Source organism: Bombus vosnesenskii, unplaced genomic scaffold (assembly GCF_011952255.1).
Source record: "Bombus vosnesenskii isolate JDL3184/JDL3185 unplaced genomic scaffold, Bvos_JDL3184-5_v1.1 scf7180000013315, whole genome shotgun sequence".
Taxonomy (NCBI): Eukaryota; Metazoa; Arthropoda; class Insecta; order Hymenoptera; family Apidae; genus Bombus; species Bombus vosnesenskii.
This window is the reverse complement of record NW_022882961.1, coordinates 1,049,279-1,071,200: the sequence shown is the minus strand read 5'-3', so window position 1 is coordinate 1,071,200 and position 21,922 is coordinate 1,049,279. Positions and strand designations below refer to the sequence as shown.

General features: G+C 37.1%; 3 protein-coding genes and 1 long non-coding RNA gene across 6 annotated transcripts in view; 2 read left to right on the top strand and 2 right to left on the bottom strand.

Annotated features, from left to right (window-relative positions):
• On the bottom strand, positions 1–2,406 carry LOC117235289 (transmembrane protein 230). Of its 2 annotated transcripts, none has more exons than XM_033497168.1 (4): positions 1,834–2,406; positions 987–1,102; positions 710–832; positions 1–518 (listed from the first exon to the last, which is right to left on the bottom strand). In XM_033497168.1, the coding sequence occupies exons 1-4, from the start codon at positions 1,856–1,858 to the stop codon at positions 381–383; spliced, it is 402 nt and encodes a 133-aa protein (XP_033353059.1). In that variant the 5' UTR covers positions 1,859–2,406; the 3' UTR covers positions 1–380. The 2 variants fall into 2 exon arrangements, with proteins under 2 accessions (XP_033353059.1, XP_033353060.1); XM_033497169.1 differs by lacking the exon at positions 1,834–2,406 and adding an exon at positions 1,520–1,674 and having other exon boundaries at positions 207–518.
• A 986-nt stretch (positions 2,407–3,392) lies between these two features.
• LOC117235318 lies at positions 3,393–19,485 on the top strand. Its single transcript, XM_033497213.1, has 5 exons — positions 3,393–3,563; positions 6,445–6,562; positions 13,055–13,171; positions 13,984–14,486; positions 14,808–19,485. The coding sequence occupies exons 2-5, from the start codon at positions 6,452–6,454 to the stop codon at positions 15,328–15,330; spliced, it is 1,254 nt and encodes a 417-aa protein (XP_033353104.1). The 5' UTR covers positions 3,393–3,563; positions 6,445–6,451; the 3' UTR covers positions 15,331–19,485.
• On the bottom strand, positions 19,471–20,554 carry LOC117235320. Its single transcript, XR_004493656.1, has 2 exons — positions 20,287–20,554; positions 19,471–20,216 (listed from the first exon to the last, which is right to left on the bottom strand). It is a non-coding gene; the product is annotated as an uncharacterized LOC117235320 (long non-coding RNA).
• LOC117235317 (mastermind-like domain-containing protein 1) overlaps positions 20,537–21,922 on the top strand; it is a 172,285-nt gene continuing 170,899 nt past the window's right edge. The window contains exon 1 of one of the 2 annotated variants that reach the window (XM_033497209.1): positions 20,537–20,746. In XM_033497209.1, the coding sequence (XP_033353100.1) occupies positions 20,732–20,746 (15 nt within the window). In that variant the 5' untranslated portion in view covers positions 20,537–20,731. The remainder of the gene's footprint in view (positions 20,747–21,922) is intronic. The other variant, XM_033497211.1, reaches the window with a different exon arrangement.

Sequence of the window (21,922 nt, the reverse complement as noted above, 5' to 3'; positions counted from 1 at the left end):
TCATTGGTATTATGTAATTACACAATGGTAGAATATGTACATGTAAATTTGTGTTCTTTTTGAAAGTATACTACAGTTATACAAAAATAACATGTATTGTAGTTATAATACTGACAATTAAACTTTTGATATCCTGATTAATTGCCATATGTTTTAAAATTAAATTAAATTAAGATTAAATCCAATACTTGCATAAAATGGACACCTAAGTACAACACCAAATTGTACTGTCATATTAACTGTAAATACTTACATATATATTTCAAGAAAAACATATATCTACAATTTATATAAAACAGTTTGATGTAAATTAAATGTTTAATATATTAATGACTATGTTTGACCTTTCAACTAATACTTAGTAAAAAAGTTGTAGTTCATTAATCAAACTCTGGAATATCATCAAATGAATAACCTGGTACCTTTTGATAAGCTAAAATAGCTACCCTCATATGATAAGCACCTGGTATAAACATTAGAATTCCTAAAATAATAACTGGCCACATACGATCTGAATACTGTAAAAGATAAAGTAATTATTAAATACACATTATATACATTTAAATTATAATGAAATTGTCATTATAAATAATACAGCTACAAGTAAAATGAATAGAATATTCTTCTTAGATATGATAAAATGTAATAGTAACTGTATTATATATTTTTTGCTTAAAAATATTTAAAAAAGGTATTTAAAATATCTTACCTTTGAATCAATATGTCCACTTACAATTAGACTACCCATGATAAGCATAACAGTACCTCCAACAAAAAGAAGAGCAGCTAACATAATGGCTTTCCATGGTATTTTCACAGGTGGATTCACAAACTGTTAGAGACAAATGTAATTAATCATTAGTATTTGTCTTTGTATTATTTTTAATTTAATTACATGATATTTTGATCAATTTTAATTAATGTATTTACATTATTATGAAGTTATAGAAGAATATTTAAAATGTACATAAAGGATGATATCTGACCTGTGAATCAACAAAGCCATTGTCAGTTTCTGTAAGCTGTGTATAATCCACGTTGTTGAATTGTCTGTCACCGTTGCCAGGTTTTCTTCTTGACATACTCACTTTGTTAATATAATCTATAAAAACGGATAAAACACATTGCATTCTTTTTCATGTGTAACTACCTTTTAAAAAATTACGTATTTTTACAGTATCCAAATTATTAGTGTCTATGTAAACAAAATTAAATTAATTCCTGTATTATAGCATATAGTTGGACACAAATAAACTTATCTTGCGTAGATAAATAGTGTGTTTCAATTATTTCTGGCAACTTAATTAATAACAATGTTTATTAAAAATTTTTTTTTCAAATATGAACTATTAGCATGTAATACTTATAAGTACCATTTATATTACTATCTAGTTTATTTATGTATACATATACATACTACGCAAACGTAATACATGAATTGGGCTTAGAGTACCAAACATTTTAACCTCTTTTATATACACATATATTCTATAATTTATCAATAACTCGCTGTACTTACTTAATTCTTAATTAACACATGCCATCAAAAATAATTTAGAAAATTATCAATTTTTCATTCGTTGTATTCATAGAAACAACTAAAAACAAGCTCTTGTAGGTTATGTGTCTATCAATATTTGATAACACGCGTTAAGTTCAAGACGCATGCGCGTCTGTTACAAGAAGGAATGACCAGATATCGAGGGAATATTTAAATACTTGATTTATCTATCACCGAGTATTAATAAATAAAGATGAAGGCTCTGGTTTGAACGATTTATAATAATACTTTAGTATCAAGAACTAAAGAGGAAATCAAGAAATAGAAACTACCTGTGCCAAACCAGCTCGTCCACATATCAATTAACAATTGCACACTTATGCTCGTGTTGAAAATATGTAATTACTTTCTTCTTCGTCCACTTTCCTATCGATAAAGATAAGATTGCACGATCTTCTGAACGAAAAGATCATGCCGCGAGTTCACTTTAGTAAATCTTTTTAACAGCATATTCTAGCAAATGAATTAAATTCTGAAAAGTTCGCTACTTTTTTGACACTCTTTATATTGATATAAAAGATTCTATAGTCTCTTAAAATACTTGGTTAAATTATCCAAGATTCAATAGTTATGCAAATGAATGGATAAAATTGTATATGACCATTGTTGCCCGCTCTTTCACAAGTTAAGAGGGCTAGATTGGTATTTTCCATACAAATTTTTATGAAACAACATTGCAGATTCGTTATAAAAAACACACTTGTGAAGAAATTTATCACATGAAACTTAAGTAATTTACATCTAGACTTTCCTTACGCACACCACTGGCATAGGCAACTTTAACCTCGAGATTTTCGATTACGTTTGTCAGTCGGTCGGATCGATCTGCGAAAATGAAGAGAAGTGGAAGCTGTGCTTTTCTGCGCCACGACGTTTGACGCAGTGCCGTACAGTGGCGAGGGTTCATCACAAACGCAATAATGCTTAAAATTTTCCAAACAAATATTCCACTGCAATATTTTTTATTTACATTCATATCACTATTGTACATAAGACTGAAATTAATAAGAATGAAAAATAATGGAGTATCGGAAATAGATATATGTATATGTTTTCGTCATAAGAATTAATAAACTGTCAATAAAAGAAGTAAACACGAATACTTCGATTGACCTATGCTCATTCATTTCATAAATGTTTCTCCAGTTCGTAATATCGTGTAACATAAAGCGATTACGTGTTTAAAGACCTGAGCGTATTGCATCAGTAATCTCGAGTAAAGCGCAGTGCTCAAAGGGTTATAAGCTTTATATATACGTATATATATATATATATATATATATATATATATATATATATTTATGAAGGATCGAAGAGACAATTTCTCTAAGTATAATAAGAAAATACAGCTTGAGAAACATAACTACATATCGATGATATCTTTGCAAAAATATCGATTTCCACGTACAAGGCATATCTCACTCCTTTCTATGTTCATTATGATACATTACAATTGTCACGCTTGCACAAAATAAACTAATATTTATGATTGTAACGTTTACCTAGAATAACGCTATATTTATGTATACTCAATAAAAAATAATTCTCTTCTCGTCATCCAATATGATATTCAATGCAATAGAATATTTTTATATATTCTGTTGTAGTCACAACTGCTACATCGATTACATTTTTCTAAACCAGATAATTTACAAAAATTCGATTAAGAATCCCTGAAGTAGATTGAATCAGAAATTGCGCAGTGCTGGGTACCGAGAGGGAGTGATACGTCTTTGAAATGAAAGAGCGCCTGCGCTAGGAGCAGCACGGCGGTGGTCGGTGCAAGGAGGGTAACGGTGACCCAGGGGCGGCAGTGCGGGTTCAGGGGGCGGCGAGGGCAGGTGCCTCCGTTGGAACTACCCCTTGACAACAGCCCGCAGCCATTCTCACCTCCGGCCGATCTTACGTCGCGTAATTCTCCTTTCTTTCGACAATCGAACATCCGTCGATCGCGGTGATTCTCCTTCGTCTTGCTGGAACAAGGCTCACGCGATTCATTCAGGTAAATCGAACGAATCTAATGATAGTGTTTTTTTTTTTTTTATAATAATTACGTAAACGCGATAAATTGGTATTATTGCGAATGACACCTACAAACGATCTTTTGGCGGTAGTGCGCCTCTGGGAGCTTATTTGTTGCGCGTTAAGCGGCTCCGATTACATAGTGCTTCCTGTTGTGGCATTATCGTGACACCGGTGTAATTCTCCGCAGAGAAGAACCTGCAAATAGGCACGTATATAATCGTTGATTACTTACCAGTAAGTGAAGACTCATCGTAAGCAGCTTGGGATGCTGTGAACGTGCCACGTCTCGATGTTTGTTCTCCATTTATCATTTTCTTTGTCATTCTTATTTCTGTGGTTGATTAAAAATGTTCCTTCGATCGATTTCAAAATACGGTGCCGTCGAATCAACTAGATTTGGACGATGCCTGTTCTATTTTACTGTGAAAATAGGCAAGCAATTACGCAGACACGCGGCAAGGGGTAAGTTACGATAATAAATTGGCAAGAAAATGTCTGACGAAATATCTAAACAAAAATATTCCCTCTTTGGAGGAAACGAGAAATAAAATAGGTGGACGAGTTCAAAAGAATTATTCTTTTCAGTGCTCTCGGGATTTTATGGGTCATGAGGGACAATCCTATTACATCTTGCTGGATTTCCCTGTGTCTATACTTAATTCTCTCAGTGAGATTACTTTCCTCACACGTATCGTTATCCTAAGCTGAAAAACTCGTTTAATTGCGCCATTTAATTAAATCATCGTACCGTTAAAAGTATGTTTGATATAATGTTGCAAAATAAATATTCCTATTAATTCTAATGGCGTCCATGATACTAAAAGATACGCAGTTTTACGCTTTAACCGATTTATTCAAGGACAAAGGCCTTACCCAGTAAGATGAATCTATTCCGAAAGTAATTTATTGATAACAACGAGTTTCTTTGTATAAGACATAAACTCAATAAAAATTCAATGTTTTCGTTCAATTTTCCGATATACTACCTTATGTTTATACATGCGGCTAATCGATATTGTCCATATGTGTTTTCGGTCCATCGATTACAGCAATTAATCTTTCACGATAAAGGCTACATCGCGGTCAGCAAGTTTAATAGTTTGCTTTTAATAAATTCAGTGTACTTTGATATCCTGTGTAAAGTATTTTTACGGTACAATTAATTTGTCAACAACAGTTAATTCATCTACTGACAAAAGTAAGTTAAAATACTAAACGTTCATTTTATTAACGCTAAATTTGACGGCTTTTGTAATTTCTCGCTGATAAAATAAATCGCTTGCAAGAAAATTAAAGCGATAGATCGCTTATCTTAATCCCGATTAACGTTATTTTCTTGTTATAGTGCTATAATGTATTGCATTGTTAAAATGGCATCGGAGATCCCTCTAATTCTCAGCTAATGACGAAGAGCACAGAAATTATATTTTATTCATCGACGACTTTGTTGATAGTACAGGGTTAGGTAAGAGTGTTACAAACGCACGCTATCGATATTTGAAAGATAATGTGCTTTAGCTTCATCCACTATGTATATAGGCAAAAGATTAAGTCATCCTAAGTTGCTTTATATTCTACGTAATTCTTTAACCTTTGAAATCACAAGTTCTCGAGCACTGAATATCTTGAATTTTGATCTCTAGTTCTTAAAAATATTAAATTCTTATCTTTTTGAAATTGTTTTGCAATTCTTAGAAGCTAAATCAGTATCATCCAGAAAATCTTTTAGAAATCCGTTTCCTAAACCTCGACTTTTTTTTTTTTTAAATGTCCTAAATACGTATTTAATTTAAAAATATCTATTACTTTCGAGCCTGAGTCTTTGACAAATTCTGTGCTCTACAAAAGTCTATAAAAATGTATAAAACCCTTAAAAGGAATGTGCTGGTCTTCATAGCGTGCTCGTCATCTTTGTAATTATCCAATTAAATTTTCATTTATAATTTTCTATCTATCTTCCTCTCCCTCCCCCTCTCTCTCTCTCTCTCTTTCTCCCTCTCATGCGAAACAAGGTTGGAAGGTTGAAACAATTAGCGCGGGCGATGATGGATGTGTGTAACACGTGGACACATTCTGCTTGCCACGATAAACCAAAGTTAGACCTTGACTATGCACAGAAAGTGTTGGCTCTCTAACATTTGAAAGTTCAAAAGTACCTGTAATTATGTAATCATCGTCCATCGATAAACATCTGTGAACGAGCATGGAAATAAGATCTCGTGCTTTTAATGCTCGCTAATCGCACGTCAATTTATGTATTTCTTTTTCATCTTTACGATGTTTCCATGTTTCTTCGATTATTATTCCTGAAAAATGAAAACGTTCGATCAACTGTCCAGTCATTGTTGCAAACGAGTAATTGGAGACCGATCGTTGCAAATTATATGATTCATCGGGAATAAGACTGCAACTAATAATGTTTGACGTTTCTCGTCATTTTCTTAATTATTCAGCATTGGAATCAATGTCGTGTCTTAAACGAAGGTCGTTCATTGCTAAGGTCGTGTTAATGTCAAATCATGCGAAGTCGCGGTTTTGAAGATTATCTGCAGTCACACGGAAGTTATTTTAGAGATCGTCAAAGATCGCTTTACAGTTGTATAGGGTCGTTCCGAGGACACTCTATCTCACAGTTTTCGTTCATACGGCATAAAGATCGGGATAAACAGTTGAGTATAAAAAGGGAAATTTACAGAATAAATCATCGCAAGAAAGTTTTTAGAAATTCAATGAAAGAAGAAGCAATATCATTGAACATATTATGAACAGGGACATAGAGTCACGTGTTTTACGGCCGGCGGAGACCGACTGAGGTTCGAAAGTTCGTGCCACTTACACAATCATCTCTTGGTAATTAGTTTCAGCATGGAGTGCCCCGAAGCGATGGAACGAGGCCGGAACTTTCGTCTGCTCACCGAGGAAGAGCTGCCTCGACTCTTGGACTTCCTTGCTGGCTACCTGCCCGAATCCTTAAAGGTGCGTGCAATTTCCCTTTGAATTTGCTCGGCTCGCGTTTACGCACAAGAAATTCAGGAAATCCTGGCAGGACCACCGGAGTTTGTAATTTGTCTTGCCCTTAGAGTTTCTATTATGGATTACTGAAATTACCTATTTCAAATACTACCGTGCTCCATTTGAATATCATGGCTACTATTTCATTTTCTTCGTACCATATTTATTTATCTTCGTTCAATTTCGGATATTTAACCGTTATTTCGCAACTGTCTGTATATGACAATTTTGCTCAGAAGATAAAAGACACGAGACATTTCGAACGTATGTTAAAAAATGAAGAAATGCCAGATAGATAGAACATGTAAACTCTGAAGAGAATGGAATAGAGTTTTACGGTTGAAAGCTGTATAAGTTACATTTCTTCGTAATTAATGGTACCTTTTTTAATGCAAAAACCAATGAATCAGAAATTACGTGCCCTACGGAAAAACTTAATTCGTTTTGTTACACGTGCAAATTAGGTTTCCCCTGCTTGAAAATATTCCCCGTTCCTCTCGGATGCCGTGTTTTCGACTAATAATAATTCCAGCGATCGATCTCGAGCGCGTTTACATTTCGAAAAACAAAATAACCGGTTCCGAATAAATTATTCCAACGCTCGCATAATTACAGTGGTTCTCTGGAAATTACTATATTTTTTTGCGGCATTAATGCGAATACGTGAAAGGCGGCTGATTTACGAGATTCGCGGGCCAATTTTTGCGGACGAAAATTTAATTAAGAGCTTCGTGGCATCTTCTGCTCAAAAACGCGATTCTAAATCACGCTATGAGAGCCAGACGAGACCTTGAATTTGGTTAGAAATGCAGGCTAGGTGAACACATAGATCTGCGCTGCTGTAGAAAAGGTGACACGTAAATCTACGCGCGCAGAATGCACGACACGATTAATATCGCAAGGTTAAGGTCCTTGGAATTCACCGCGACGCGATAAAACAACCCACAAGGAATTTAGTGCGAACGAAGGCCAATACCTGCACGCGCTTGCCACCTTTAAATTATCGCTCCGCAGCCTGAAGTCCTTGGAAGACGTTCACGTTAGCTTTCTATCCTAAACTTGGAACACGATCGACTCGAAGACGTTCCAAAATAGACCTCAAGTTGATCTAACCTTCGTCACTTTTTATGACTTTAACTTTCATGACTATACATACATTCGCATCTTCCGTGAACAAGCTGCATCCTTTCTACCCAGGCCTAATTTTTCTTCCCTATTTATTATACAAGCTCTTAACGATTTGTATTTATTATTATAAAAAGTTCACTATATCGCTTCAAGTCTAGAATAAATTTTTAACTTAATTAAATGTGGAACTAAACGGATGGTACATTTGAGAATTGAAATAAGAAATCCTTATGATCCTGACTTACACCAGCGCGATCCTTAGCCCGTCGATTATTATTCGATGTTACATGTTCCTAGTGTCCGAGATTTATGATAATTGGACAAATAGATCCTCGCAGGACCCAAGAATTAAAAGGTTCTTCGGAAAAGAGAAAAATTCGTTTTAAAGAAGTGCACGAATAAAACGTCGCACCTAGGGTCGCGTAAACGATCTCATGGAGGATTAAGATAAACTTAAAAAACGATCAAAGAAAGGACGAGTGAAAGAAAGAAAAAATATTTGAGATAAATGTACAGTAAGAAGAGGAAATAGGGATACAGAATCTGTCGTGGAGTTGGGAGAAAATTGGCCGGGCGATAGGGGGAGGATATCCGCAGGACTCCCGAGGGAAGAGGGGGCGAGGATCGACAGGATGAGATTACCGGTGTAAAGGAAGAGATCCTTGCGTAGTATTTCCGCCGTAACCCGGTATAAGTGGTCGGCCGTTGTGCTAGGTTAGTGTCAAGGTCGTAACCGTGTACAGGTCGCCTTGTGCAACGGCGATATTCTCGCCGGGATATTTGCACGCAGGGTCGTAAAGTGGCGCGAGCAACGCGGCGTGATATTTTTTCTAAGTGGTACATAGAAAGCTAGGCACGTATTAATGTATGATACCAAACTGAGGCTGAAATCTCTTTGCTGACGACACGTTTCGATAGATCAATCGCGTGTGCACCGATTACGCGATGGTAAAACGTGTCCTCGTGTTCATCACCATCGCCGTACGTTCGCCACATTCGGCCATGTGTATGAAGCTGATATTTTTTTGAACGGCTGTACCATAGTTCATTTTAACATCGCCATAAGAAGTTCACTGCGCACAGCCACTCAAAAGTTTCAGGACATCTATTATTAATAATATCAGGACAGCTATTTTTAATAAATTTCGATATCTAATGTAGATTATAAATTTCAAATCACTTGACGTTGTACTTATCGATGAAGTACTTCTGTGAAACAGATTGCGTCCCCATGCATACATTAGTATCTCATGAATGCTAATCTCCTACACAGTCAGGGAAGTGTATTCGATATCTATTTGGTCGATGACAAAGAAACGTGTGAAAAGCGATGGAGAAAAAAAGTTACTTTTTAAAATTATAAAAATATTTTTAACGATAATATCGATCACCGTTATCGGTCATTTATGATGCTATCTCGAATTATGAATTGCCTTCTACGCACGCTGTTGCAGCAACGTTCGCCGCATGTAGTGGCCTGACAAATCGGCAGGTTATGCACCGTGTACCGAATCTCGGGTGTCGGAAGTCTTGAAGCCGATCTTCACCGAATTCATTCGGCTGACGTCGTTATGACGTCACAACCACGATCGATATACACGGCGAACTGGAGAGACCACCTTCAGTGATACCAGTATCATCTGTATTATCAGTCTTATCGTTCAAGCGTAATCAGCATCTTAGTTCATATTCTTGATTTTGGTGTTTTCTTTCCGTTCATTCTCCTCGAGTATCTTACGTTCCGTTCCTTATTGTTACGCTGCGTCGTTATACGTACAGTTTGTTTTCATTAAGTTTACTCGTGCCGCTTCGTTCCTTTTCTTCATTATAGTGTGTTCGCGTTGAACATTTCATCTCAAGCATCGATTATAAGATCTTCCTCCTCCTTCTTTTTTGTAGCATGTTATACGCATATCTGTAAAATATCAATGGAAATAAGAAAGTACTATACGTAATTTTAAAGTTTCTTTCTAGAAAAGATACTACATAGTATGTATCTCGATCGAATAGTATACGTTATACGTATAACACAGTACATATCTATACTAAATGTCTCGTATCCATTTATTACGACCTCGACTATTCTCTTCGCACGTACTGCTGCAGTAATAGGTATTGATAGACGTTAAAAACACTCGAGTACCTATAATGGGAATAAGCAACAGTCTGTATACTATTTTCTGAACACCTGAGCACATAGATCGAAGTAATTTAAGATATCGTAATAAAGGCGTAATTGAAATTTGTAATCAAGACCGAATTGTGCATTATATAGTAAATCTGAAGAATTTCGTGTCAGCAATTTCCAAATATTTAAAGCTGAAAACGGCGGGGCGACGAATTTACAAAGAGACTCCGCCGGCATCGATCCATCTTTTTCTCTTTCGCCTTTCACTCTCGAGCCAGTGAGTTATCGATCTAAAAAGAGCTTTGTTTGTTGCTCGTCGACGGCTGGCGGGACTACCGGTGTTACGACTGCTGGCCACGCCACCTCAATTCCGGTACCGATGTGCAAGGTGTAGCGGAGTCAAGGCCAAGGTTGCGTTTCCATGATCAACGCACGGCGTTGATCTCGTAATCTCACTGCGATATCGACAGAGATTCGTTCTTGCGACACTCCATTGGAATTCGATGTTGTAAGCGTTTAACGTTATCGAGAAAGTCGTCGATTGCTTATCTGCGATCATAAGCTCTTACGTCTCGCATAACGTTCGTAATTTACCATTTGTATTATGCCAGGCATAAGCGATACACAATCCTCTCGCGTTTAGGCTTTCTTTGAAAAAGATGATCGAACGGTAGTTTTATTGCATTTTATTATTTTGCAAGCCTTATAGCGTACTTCACGATATCTTTCGAAAACTAACTAACAAAGATACAAAAATTTCGTAACTGGACACAAACCGTACCGTCTTTAATTCCTTGAATGCAAAATTCCAAAAGATGGTTCTGTTCGCAAGCAATGGTTCTCCGGTGTTATTTTTTCATCTTTTCTGCGATCCCGCTTCGCATTAGCAGTTCGCGCGATTCGGAAGAATTAACGATGACCATTGGTACTCGCGTTGTGTGTTATAATGCTTGGCCAGCATGAAACGATGGCGCATGCCGGCTACGTCATTTATCCTCGAATAAAGCTGTGCCAACCAACGAAAAGGCAAGGTCAAGGTTGTGTCCGGACGTGCACACGCGATGCTGTACGGCTTTTTCGAATCCGCATTTGAATCGATGCTCCTTGCACGCTTACAACGCGTCATGATGATCCTTAACGAGCAACGACAGCCTGTCTCGAAGAGGTTCGATAATGAGTAGCTTCGCCGGACCACTTTTTGAATCGCCTTTTTCTTCTTTTGTTTCCGTGACAAGTGGATGAAGCGAGAGAAACTCGAAGCCCAACATACATCATCTTTTCTTCCTTACATTAGCTCTTCGGCTTAGGGGAGATTGTCTACAGCGGTAGCAAGTGGCGATGAGGTAAGATAACTATAGTACACTACTAACAGCAGTGTACATAATGACACCATTTCGTTTCCTTTCTTTCATATAAATAGGTACAGTTAGTACGACCTGAAGAAATATCAATCAACTGTTCATAAAATAACGAAGTATTTCTGTTACGGTAATATTCTGCTTTTTGTTAAAACAGAATGTGTGATACGAAGCGTGAAACACGTATACGTTGGTTGCAAGTATATTCATTAAGGAAAAAGGAAAAATACGGTTATATATTAAAAATAATAAAGCTGCCAGGTCTCGTTTATTCGCCACGTTAACGCACGTTACGTGTTACTCTATTATTATCTCTAAACCGGGTAAATTAGCTTGCATGACTTTTATCTCGCTAGCAATTTGAAGTTTCTCCAATAACGTTGGCTTTTTAAGGTCATGATAAGGTAAATAAACTTCTTTAGTTTCACTTTTGCCAGTGTATAATAAAAATGAAATTTTAAAGAGAGAAAGAGGAACTTTATCAGTGGATTTATTTTTAAGATTAATTGACATAAGGAATTAGATAAGAAGAGGCTGCTGAAACAAATTTACGTGTTAATATTTTACTGGATATGAAGATTCAATTTCTCAAAATTAATTTTATGTATACGCGGTGCGACACGTCGAGCGCGAAGAGAAGCATTTTCGCTCGAAAGACACCAAACGAATCGGGACAATTCCTGCAACTTTCTTATTTGCATCATCTCTCTCGGCTCTTTTCACGATCGAGCCAGTGATATGTAAATTTATGCCGGTCATACTTCACGCGATGCATGTGAAACATTTTATTATACGACATCTGTGCTCACAAAAATATTTCAAGTAAAAATGAGCACGCTTACGTTCCTTTTTCAGAAAACGAGATGCGGGGAATTTGCCTGTCTTTCATGCGGTCGAGGAAGCTAAAATTCCATACGCTTGACGAAAAAATAAAATGTAAAAAATAAAAATAATAGAAGAGATATCGGCAGTAACGGGTAAAACACTCGCGACTACGTGACGCTATTGGGTCGTATTCAAATTCCAAATTAAATTGACGTGTGAAATCGCTAGAACGTTCGCAGTGTATCGTGCATGATATTCGTCCATTCTGCCTGATGCAACGGTTATATAAAATCTAGGACAGACTACGACGTTCCGCAATACTGTCGATTATTTACTTACTTTCAACCGAGAGGTTGTTACAGAGCTAGTAGCTCGCATGATGCATCTGCATTCAATATGTATATTCTGCAATCGATACAGATATCACTAGAATTTTAAATGGTCGTCTGTTACAGTTATTGGCAACCATAGTCTTTTGTAGCAATATGATTCGATTTCGATGTCTGTTGGTGGCAAAAGTGGACGAACGAATGGAACTCATCGTGACTATTTTCCCCCCCTGCAAAATTGAAAATCATTACAATATTTGAGGAAGAAAAAGGGAATGCTTTAGACACGAACGTATCAGAGATAGCACGTGTTTTATTTTAAGAGCCGACGTCTGGAGCGTCGCCCTTGGCTAGATTACTCTTTATCTTGCAGCTTCCCTGTAAATATCCACCTTTTCATCTCAGACGTTGCCTTTAGTCAATGCTCACCACGGGAAAGAAATCCACCCCTTAACTACCCCAAGAGCTTGTACTCTTCTAATTCTTCCACGAGATGAAAAGATTTCCAACTGTTTCTTCGCGGATCCACAGCTTTGTAACTGCTACAGTGCAAAAAGATTACTTGTCATTTTGTCCGTTTACTTGGCAAGGTGGTTATTCAGCTGGGAAACTACTGGTTTGAAACAGACTACAAACTCTTCGTCGATTGTTTGCAGCTTTTAACGTAACTGTCTTCTTTGTTTTACAGTTCCATCAGACTTTGTTGACCTACATGCATGACAGAGTATGGGATTTTAATTTCTACGTAGCTAATAACTGGCCCGAGGACGCGATCTGCTTACATTTCCCCGGAATGACATTATCTGTGAGTATAAAATAAATCTCCATTCGTTTCAAATTATACTTTAACCGCGACTGATCCTATCTCGCGACAGTCCACTTATACTACGTTTATTTCCCTCGAGTATATCAGGGAAAAAGATATCGAACATTGTCCGTGTAATTTATCTTCTTTCATAAATTTAAAAGATAAAATATTTTAAAATCGCTCCTGTGAAACAAAGTACTCGATGATTCAATTAAATACTCACGCGGATAAAAAATATAAAATTGAAAAAGGAATGTGTACCTATCTCACGAGCCTTTGGCAAATTCATCTTGTTTCCGAACGTATAGCGTAGAGGTGCAGAAAAGTTGGCCCAGATACTTGCTTGGCTTTCGGCCAATCTTTTGTCTCACAGCCTTGCCAGTTCATTACCTGACCTCAGTCGTGACTCTTCTAATCTACACTCTATCTCTCTCGATGTTCTTTACTTAATTAACGTGTCCGCAATCTTGTGCGTTCGATAACTTGTTACCGTTAAATTCTCTTGTCCTTTCCTGAAATTTGCCAATTCGTAAATCAAAACGCGTAAACCCTGATACTTTCCATTGTATTCATTTGTTTGATCGCATTGAAACCAAGGTGCCTAAATTCCCCAAAGGGACAAAGTTAAATTTCAAATGGGATTTTACGACGTTAAAAGTCGGGGCAGAGTAAATCTGAACGTTCGGCGACAAAACCCAATGATAAATAATTCATGCGCCCGAGGACAAGGCCTTTCACAACTTCCCTTAGTTTTAGCGCCGGTAGAAGACCAATCTCTTCTTTAACGTAATCACTTCATCGATTTTCAGCCTCATGGTTTGCTGTTCGAGAGCGTGGGCGTCTTTTGTCCTAACGACCGACTGGAACTACTCACATTATTGAGGAACGAAGATGTTTTGATCGATTGGTCGAAGCCTTTGTACATTAACTTCATACACTATGCCTTAGCGGAAAAGTTGACACATCTTTACGAGGGGATAGGAACTATAGAGAGGGTGGCTGGAGATGTCTACATGTGCGCGGACCCGAACAACCTAAACTGCGTGGAGGAAGCAGACGAGGACGCAGATCCTGACATACAAGTTCAACCGCTGAAAGCAGAACACGCCGAAGGAATTTATGAACTGTATCCTGCTAACGATATGGAGTGTCATGAAGTCTTCCTGCGGCTAATCAGAATCCTTCCAGCAGCAGGAGTCTTTGTTAAGGGAAGTTTAGCAGCGTGGATGGTCCAGTCTTACTATGGAGCCATGTTCTCCATGCAGACCAAGCCAGAATACAGACGGAAGGGCTACGGTACAAAATTAGCAAGGTAGACGAATCTTATCTTCTATTGTTATATTTTTATATCTTCGTGATATAATCGGATCATTGCTTGATGAACGAGTTTAACACTCTCACTGCTACCGACGTGATTGTTTGTTTCAAAAAAATTTGAGAAACTAACAACATGGTGAACACCCTACTCAGAAAAAGATCATTAGTATAATAATAAAGTCATTCCTGATAAAAATAGAATGCATTTTCAGAGGTAGATCGTCATATTCTAGTAGCAGCGAATGTGTTACGGTAAATAATCTCGAAAAAGTCTTACACCAACGATACTTCTCCATTCATAATAGTAAAATCGTAGGTACTTGACCAAAAAAGTCGTCGACAAGGGGTACCAGCCGTTCGTTGTGATACGTCCTGAAAATGACGCGAGTCAGAGTTTGTACAAGAAATTAGGATTTAAGAGGCTGTACCAAACCGTACGGATGTCGTTCATGCCGTCAACGTGGCAGGACGAAGAAACGAAGATGAACCGAGTCTTACGAGAGAACTTGGAGAACGCTGTCAGACAGCTAACCATCGAGCAGAAAGTTGCGGACGCGTTCAGAAATGAAGAAATGATTTCCATTACGGAAGAAACCATAGAAGGCAAGGAACAGATGTCGGAATGTCTGAACGAAACAGGGAATTTGTTGGTGGAGGAACCCGAGGAAGGATCCGAAGAGGACGAAAATCCTTTGGGAGAGGAGACAGAAGAAAGAATAATAGTGACCGAACTTTCGGTCGAAGGAAACGTCGAAGTAGAATCTGCTGATAATACCGCAGAAACTGCGAATGGTAGCAATCAAGACGATGGGGGAACAAATACTGGGGACGCGGAGTAATTAAGTACTTACATGTTCGATTATTCGATAAAAGGTCCATGATTTACGTCGAGTTGCTCGCTCGAGTGTACGCTTTTCCTTTCAAGGCTAACGGAGGAAAGAGAGCGATTGGTATACTAGCGAATTTTCCAGCCAAAAATTCTAACATTCAATTTATACATATAAAAAGCTGACTTGGAAATGCACCTTAAATAAGCTACAGTTCTTTAACAAAATTTTTCTTAATGCTTTTGCAAGCAAACTGAATCAAAGCAGCAACAATTGAAAGTATTAGTTGTGATATGCTTTTAGACTATTTATTCATTGATAGGTATGTTCTAAAGCGGTAGCCTTTTGTGAGGGAGAGCTCTCGAGCGACATGACACTAGGAAAGAGAAAAGAAATTATTTTAAGAAATTTAACGATTTTACGGCACCGCGTTCGTGCGAGGCTTCAATTCGAGTACGAAAGTGCGTAGATACGAGATTTACGTACGGGTTCCTCATATCAGACTGCTTGAAGTATGTCGTAAAGATCTCAGGAAACAGTTAGATGTATCCTTTGAATCGCCAAGTTTAGATTGTTTCAAAGTCTATCTGTACCTGTTGTATTTGGTGGATTCATTGTTTCAGATGTTTGGCGTTAAATATTTTAACAATTTGTGAGTACATCTGTGTGGAGTGTATTTGGAAGTTTACCTGAAATTAATCGTTCGTTTAATCGTCTTTTCAGGCTAATGGCAATTACAACTGATAATTCTTGACGAAATAATGCTTACGTGTTCTTATCGAATAGTCTGTGAGTTATATAATAATTAATTAAACATAATTAACATGAATATTTAATGAGTATCGAAAGAAGAAAACTGAATGCGATCGACAAGCAAAGACACGAAGAACCTTTAGCGACCAAAAACTATGATAGACTTTGAATTATGAATTGCATATATACGTATCTAAACGATGAATCCTATAAATGGACAAAAAGAAACGAACGCGATGAATCGTCGTGGAACGCGCGACCGCTTAGAAATTTACGCGCTAAATCAATCTGTGATTATAATTTCCCTATATAAAGTAGCGTTTCGAACAAAAATTCAGAAGCCTCGTGCGACCTCGACACGCTTTCCTTAATACAAGTAGAAGCCAATTACTGTACCGGTGCGCTCGACCGTATTAAATTTCAGGTACGTTGAATTATGGGATAACAACATTGACTCGACAAGATTGAAACCAGGTAGTGGAAGATATTTCGTTCGAAAACTTATCTACGAGCTTCTAACGCAGCCTGCATGCGACGTTATGGCGTCATTTCGAAAGAGTAACTAATGCCTAATCTTAAGGCTCTGTTTCACAATCTGAAGAAATTATTATAATATTTTTTTATTCAATACAGAATAAATTCTATAAATACAAGAAGTAAATTCGAAGTAAGACCTGTGAGTATAGTGCACCGGCACAGCGATCGGTTTAGCGTGCGAGCCAATGATAATAATAATAATAAAAATAGTTAATAGCGATCATACAATTAATATTACTATTAGTTACAGAATATACATGTATAATATGAATATACGCGCAAAAAGGAAGCCCGATCAGCCCGGTTCGCTTACTGAGAAAATCCTTTTTTAGAATTTAGATCGTTACTATTTGTATCATTTTTTCTATATTTTACAGATACGTTTTATCAATGATACTCGACGTGGCAAACACGTGTGAAAGAACAGGTTTAAGAAGGTCGGTGCTGGGACGACCGGGCAGTTCCTCGAAGGCCCTCAATGTCCCTCCTTTATTTTGGATTTTCGACGTTTCCGGGGGCCAGCTGTGATATTTTCCTCACTCCACTTATGCTCTGGTTACAGTACCGACAAATTTAGATTTAGACAATTGATTGTTAATGGAACATGCTGGGACTCCTTCAATTCCATTGATATTTTGTCACCGACGTGCTTAAAATAGCGAATAAATTTGTTATTTCGTATTGTTTCAGTTATTGACTCTTAGAGGACCAAGAAAACCAATATATTGGCAACAGTGGCGTAAAACGTAACTCTAAAAATTATAGTGTCTTCAAATTCACCTAAAAATTATTATAACGTATGAAAAATTAGTGTCCTCTGAGTGTAAAACATTTTACAACAAAAATATGTCACGTACGTTACCTTGACCACGTTAAGAAAAAAGATAATATAATTCATATCCTAACTCCAGTTTAGATAATTACGAGCATAAAACTGGATATAAAATTGATAAATGATTGGTCGTTTAAACGTACGCGATAATGTACATGTTTAATATCTGGAAAGAATTCTGTGTACCTCCCTATATTGCTTAAACAGCAAAGCTTGTCAAGTTCGTTTTGCCAGTTTGAGTTGCAACGTTAATCATAACCTAATCCACAAACGGTCGCAATTTCGAATACTTTCTTACACTATGCACAAGCTCGAATAAAATTCGTAAATACGATTAAAGATGTGTAGAACGGTTATTACGAGAGATATGAATTTTCGAATCGAATAACACAGAACGAAAAAGGCACTGAATTTTGAAGTCCAATTAGTCCAAGATAATCTCAACTTCGAAAGATTTGCATACGTGATTTTGGGCACAAGAGAAAAATCATCGTAGTTCCTACATCTATAACTAGATAGTGAAGGTGGTTAGTGGCGCTATCGTCAGAACAGTTTTCCCTCCAATTTTAAGTTTGGCTGCGCAGTGCAATTTTCGATTCGGTTCGTTGACCGCGCCATGTCAATTATAATTCCGAGTGTGATAAAAGTGCTATTTCTTCCGTCATACGATCACTAATTAGTGCTAGAACATCGGTAAGATTCTGTTCTTTCTCAAAGACATATTTAAAGAAGCGTGATAACGTATAAATATTGGATAGATGTATGATCATACAATTTTTACAGACAGAGAACCCATCTCGATTCGAAACCCGGTTAACGGATGAATTAGCGGATCTATTTCCCAGCTCCATCGTATTGCCATTTGTTCAGTCATATCAAACAATGTTTATAAATTAAGGTAAAAATTCACGTAATATAGTTTTGATAGTCATTGATCGGCCTGGCGGAAAAGGATTTCCAGCAATTAATGACGTGTGTATAATTCGCACAAACTGATTTCTCGTAATGGCCGTACGCCATGTAATTCCGTTGCACAAGTTTCAACCAATTAATTGCAAATCATTATTTCCAAATACTTGCTAAAACAAGTAAGAAATAATAACAAATAAATTTTGGAAACTAATTTTTTAGACTAATAAAAAATGCATTTGACTTTGTATTTAAATTTTTTATCTTTTTTTATCTAGTCAAAAAATTTGATTTCGTAGCTCCATGCATTATTGATTACAGCTCCGAACACATTTCTTTTTGTTTGTATTTTTTGCTATAATTTAAGAAAATAATTCATTCTCATTTACATTCATTTAATCTATCTTTAAATGATGTCACGTTTTTATGAAACAATTGCGACGGAAGGACATGAAAGATGTCTGAATAGAAAATTAGGAAAGAAAAGAGCAACAACGAAATAATCACTGTAATTAAATCTATACACGCATGTACCTATTAGTTTGCTAATCGTAGCACCGTGCAAATCAATGTTTCGCGAAATAGGCCTAAAATCCGTCTATCGACATCTAAACATGTTTCTTCAACATATATTGTAAGTATATACATATACATATATATACATTAATATATGCATATATATCTGTATGTGTATATACATATATACATATATATGTATATATGTGTATGTATATATATTATGTATAGGAATATATATGACATATATATTCTTATATATTTCCTCGTGCACGTTGCCTTCCGCTACAACAAAATCTTTATCTGGAGCAACCACTTAAATTTCTGTCATATAATATATGAAAGTTATACAAAAACTGTTAAATAAATAAAAAGGGAATTATATCGCGAATGCAAAATTATCGGGTCTATTCATTATACGGAACGAGAAAACGAAGTTAACCTATAAAGCGTAATGCAGGGGAATGTAGCATGTCTATCACAAAGGCAGACATTGATTTTTGTAATTTGTGTGTTCGATAAAGGCAAGTATTTTCAACGCGTGAGATTTTTTATGAAAATTGGACATTGGAAATGAGCTTTGGATAATAAATGGAATAAATAAATATGATTTTCCAACGGTGGTGTGATTTATTATGCACTTTTATCGACACACTTGTCCATCTATATCGACCATGTTCGTTAAATTCGGAATTGATAGTTATTTTACGTATAGTAATTTATAAAACAGTAAATTCTTACAATATTTTATTTGTTGCCCGATTTCGACCACTTGAATATCATTACTGTTTATTTGTATTAATCTTTCACACATTTTTATGCTTCTCAAAATACATTCAACTTTTTTAACGTCATTCTTTATAGATTCCTTTAAATTCTAACACTTGGTTTTTACAATAAGTAATTAAATGTAACCGCACTTACATTAAACGTAATGATTAAAATTTACAAAGCACAATCGATGTCTATTACAATTTTATCAATATCGTATTTTATCTTCGTAGACACATTGTTTTATGATAATGATCAACTAATTATGAAAGATCCATCTTTTGACAAACAGCACTCTTGCACTATCAGCTGATTCATAACAGAGATCGTAAATATGCGTCACGAGTTAAACGTCAAACGTTCAATTACTCTTAGCAAAAGTTTGACATTTTGAAATCTAATCGATCACGGCATATTAATATTCAACGTAGATACACGAACATGAACGGTTTCTTGAGTCCGTAGTTCGAACATGAAGCAACATATCACCAGGAGCACAAATTCTTACATCGGGTTCAGGTTAGAGAGCACAAAAATCGGCCATGTAGTTTTATCTGCACGACGCGACGCTTGGGAGTGTCTGTTGGAAATCGAAGATGTCTTATCAATTAGTGGTAGAATAAGATTGTGACGATAGAAAAATACGTAACCGCGAATACTAGAGTTCGAGATGAGAAAGAGGCGCACGGTGTATAAAATTGGTAGCGTTTCACGATGTACTGCACTAAGCGATCTACAAGAAGGAGAAGAGACGACAGGTGACTGGTGGCTTCGCCATGCGCGTTGCTCGCTCGACCTCGGCGTCGCTCGAGCACGCTCGTCATAGCTCGGGCGCCTCCGGCGGCGAATGGTGGGGCGAGCAGTGTATCCGTGACGTCACATAATTAGAGTAAATACAAAGTAGTCTTGATGGGACAGCGGCGTGCGCCGCACCGTGAGTCGCTGGTCCGCGCGCGTCAAACTTATATCGTTTCGATACACGCACACCGCGTTTGTGTAGCTCGTGATATATCGCGCTATGTGCCGTCAGTGTGTGTGTGCCAAAGGATCCTAGATGACTGTGGGAATAGTAAGTGACAGTCGTGCAGCAAAGAAATGGAAAAGATAGAGGTGAGCCGATAGTAATTTGAAAAAAATTTTGTAATTAAAAAGTTGGCTTGCGCTGGCTTAAATACAGATTCCGCGCGCCTGCGATCTTTCTCTTCCCTCCGCTCGTTGTGTCGAATTCACTCGATGTGTTCTCGCTCGTCCGTAATGCAGAAGTGACAGCGTGGTGATGAGTGGGGGAAGGGGTAGTCAATGGAGGGGAGACGGTCGTGTACTTAGACATCTGGCAACGAATGCAATTGTGTGTATCTTCAATGTACCACACTATTAGAAGGACTGATTAACTCTCTCCCTCCTCCATCGTTATCAGCGCGTCGTCTTTCTCTGTTTCATTTTCATTTCTCTGTGTCAACTTTGTGATTCTGCGTTTATCTCTCTCGCACGTTTCTTAGCCTTCCACCGCCACCTCCTCCCCCCTTTCTCTCCCCCTCTCCACCCTTATTCCACCCCCACTCTATTCGTTCTTTCTCTTGCTTATTCGTACGCTTGCTTACTATTTCTCTCTGTTCTTCTACGTTTACATGTCTCGCTCTCTCCCTCTTCCTCTTTCTTTATCTCTTGTATTCTTTCTTTCTTTCTTTCTCACGCTTCCACCAGTACACTTTGTGCTTCTTTCTCTCTCCCTCTCTTTTTCATGTTCTCTCACTCGCAGTTAGTGAGGTATTTATAGATGTGCCTTAACCCGATTTAACACAGCCACCTCGACTCGCATTGTCCTAACAACGATTTAATGAGAAATTACATTTTTCCCCGAATTGTTTAGCTGTTTTTTTTCCGCGCTTTCTCTTTCCTTTTTCCAAAAAAAAAAAAAACATCATCGAGATTAAATGGAATCGTGTGAAAGAAAAGGGTCGTAAGAGAAAACACAACAACATTATTCGTGCACACGTCCAAAAGTCGAATCGATAAGTACGTCCGTTATTATTAGGACGAAATATTATGGTACAACGGGTAGATAAATAGAGCGTCGTCTGTTTAAAGGAAATTTTAAGAGTGTATGTTTGGCTGCCGTGAGAAAAATATATTTAGAAGTGTTTCGTGGAAAGGATGTACAGTCGAATGAGAAGTTTTACAACAACTTTTATTATCGACAAGTTTCTACTCTCTCTCGCTCTATCTTTTATTTATGATAACGAAAGCGATTAAATTGGTGTTATTTACCACTTGAAATATAGCAAC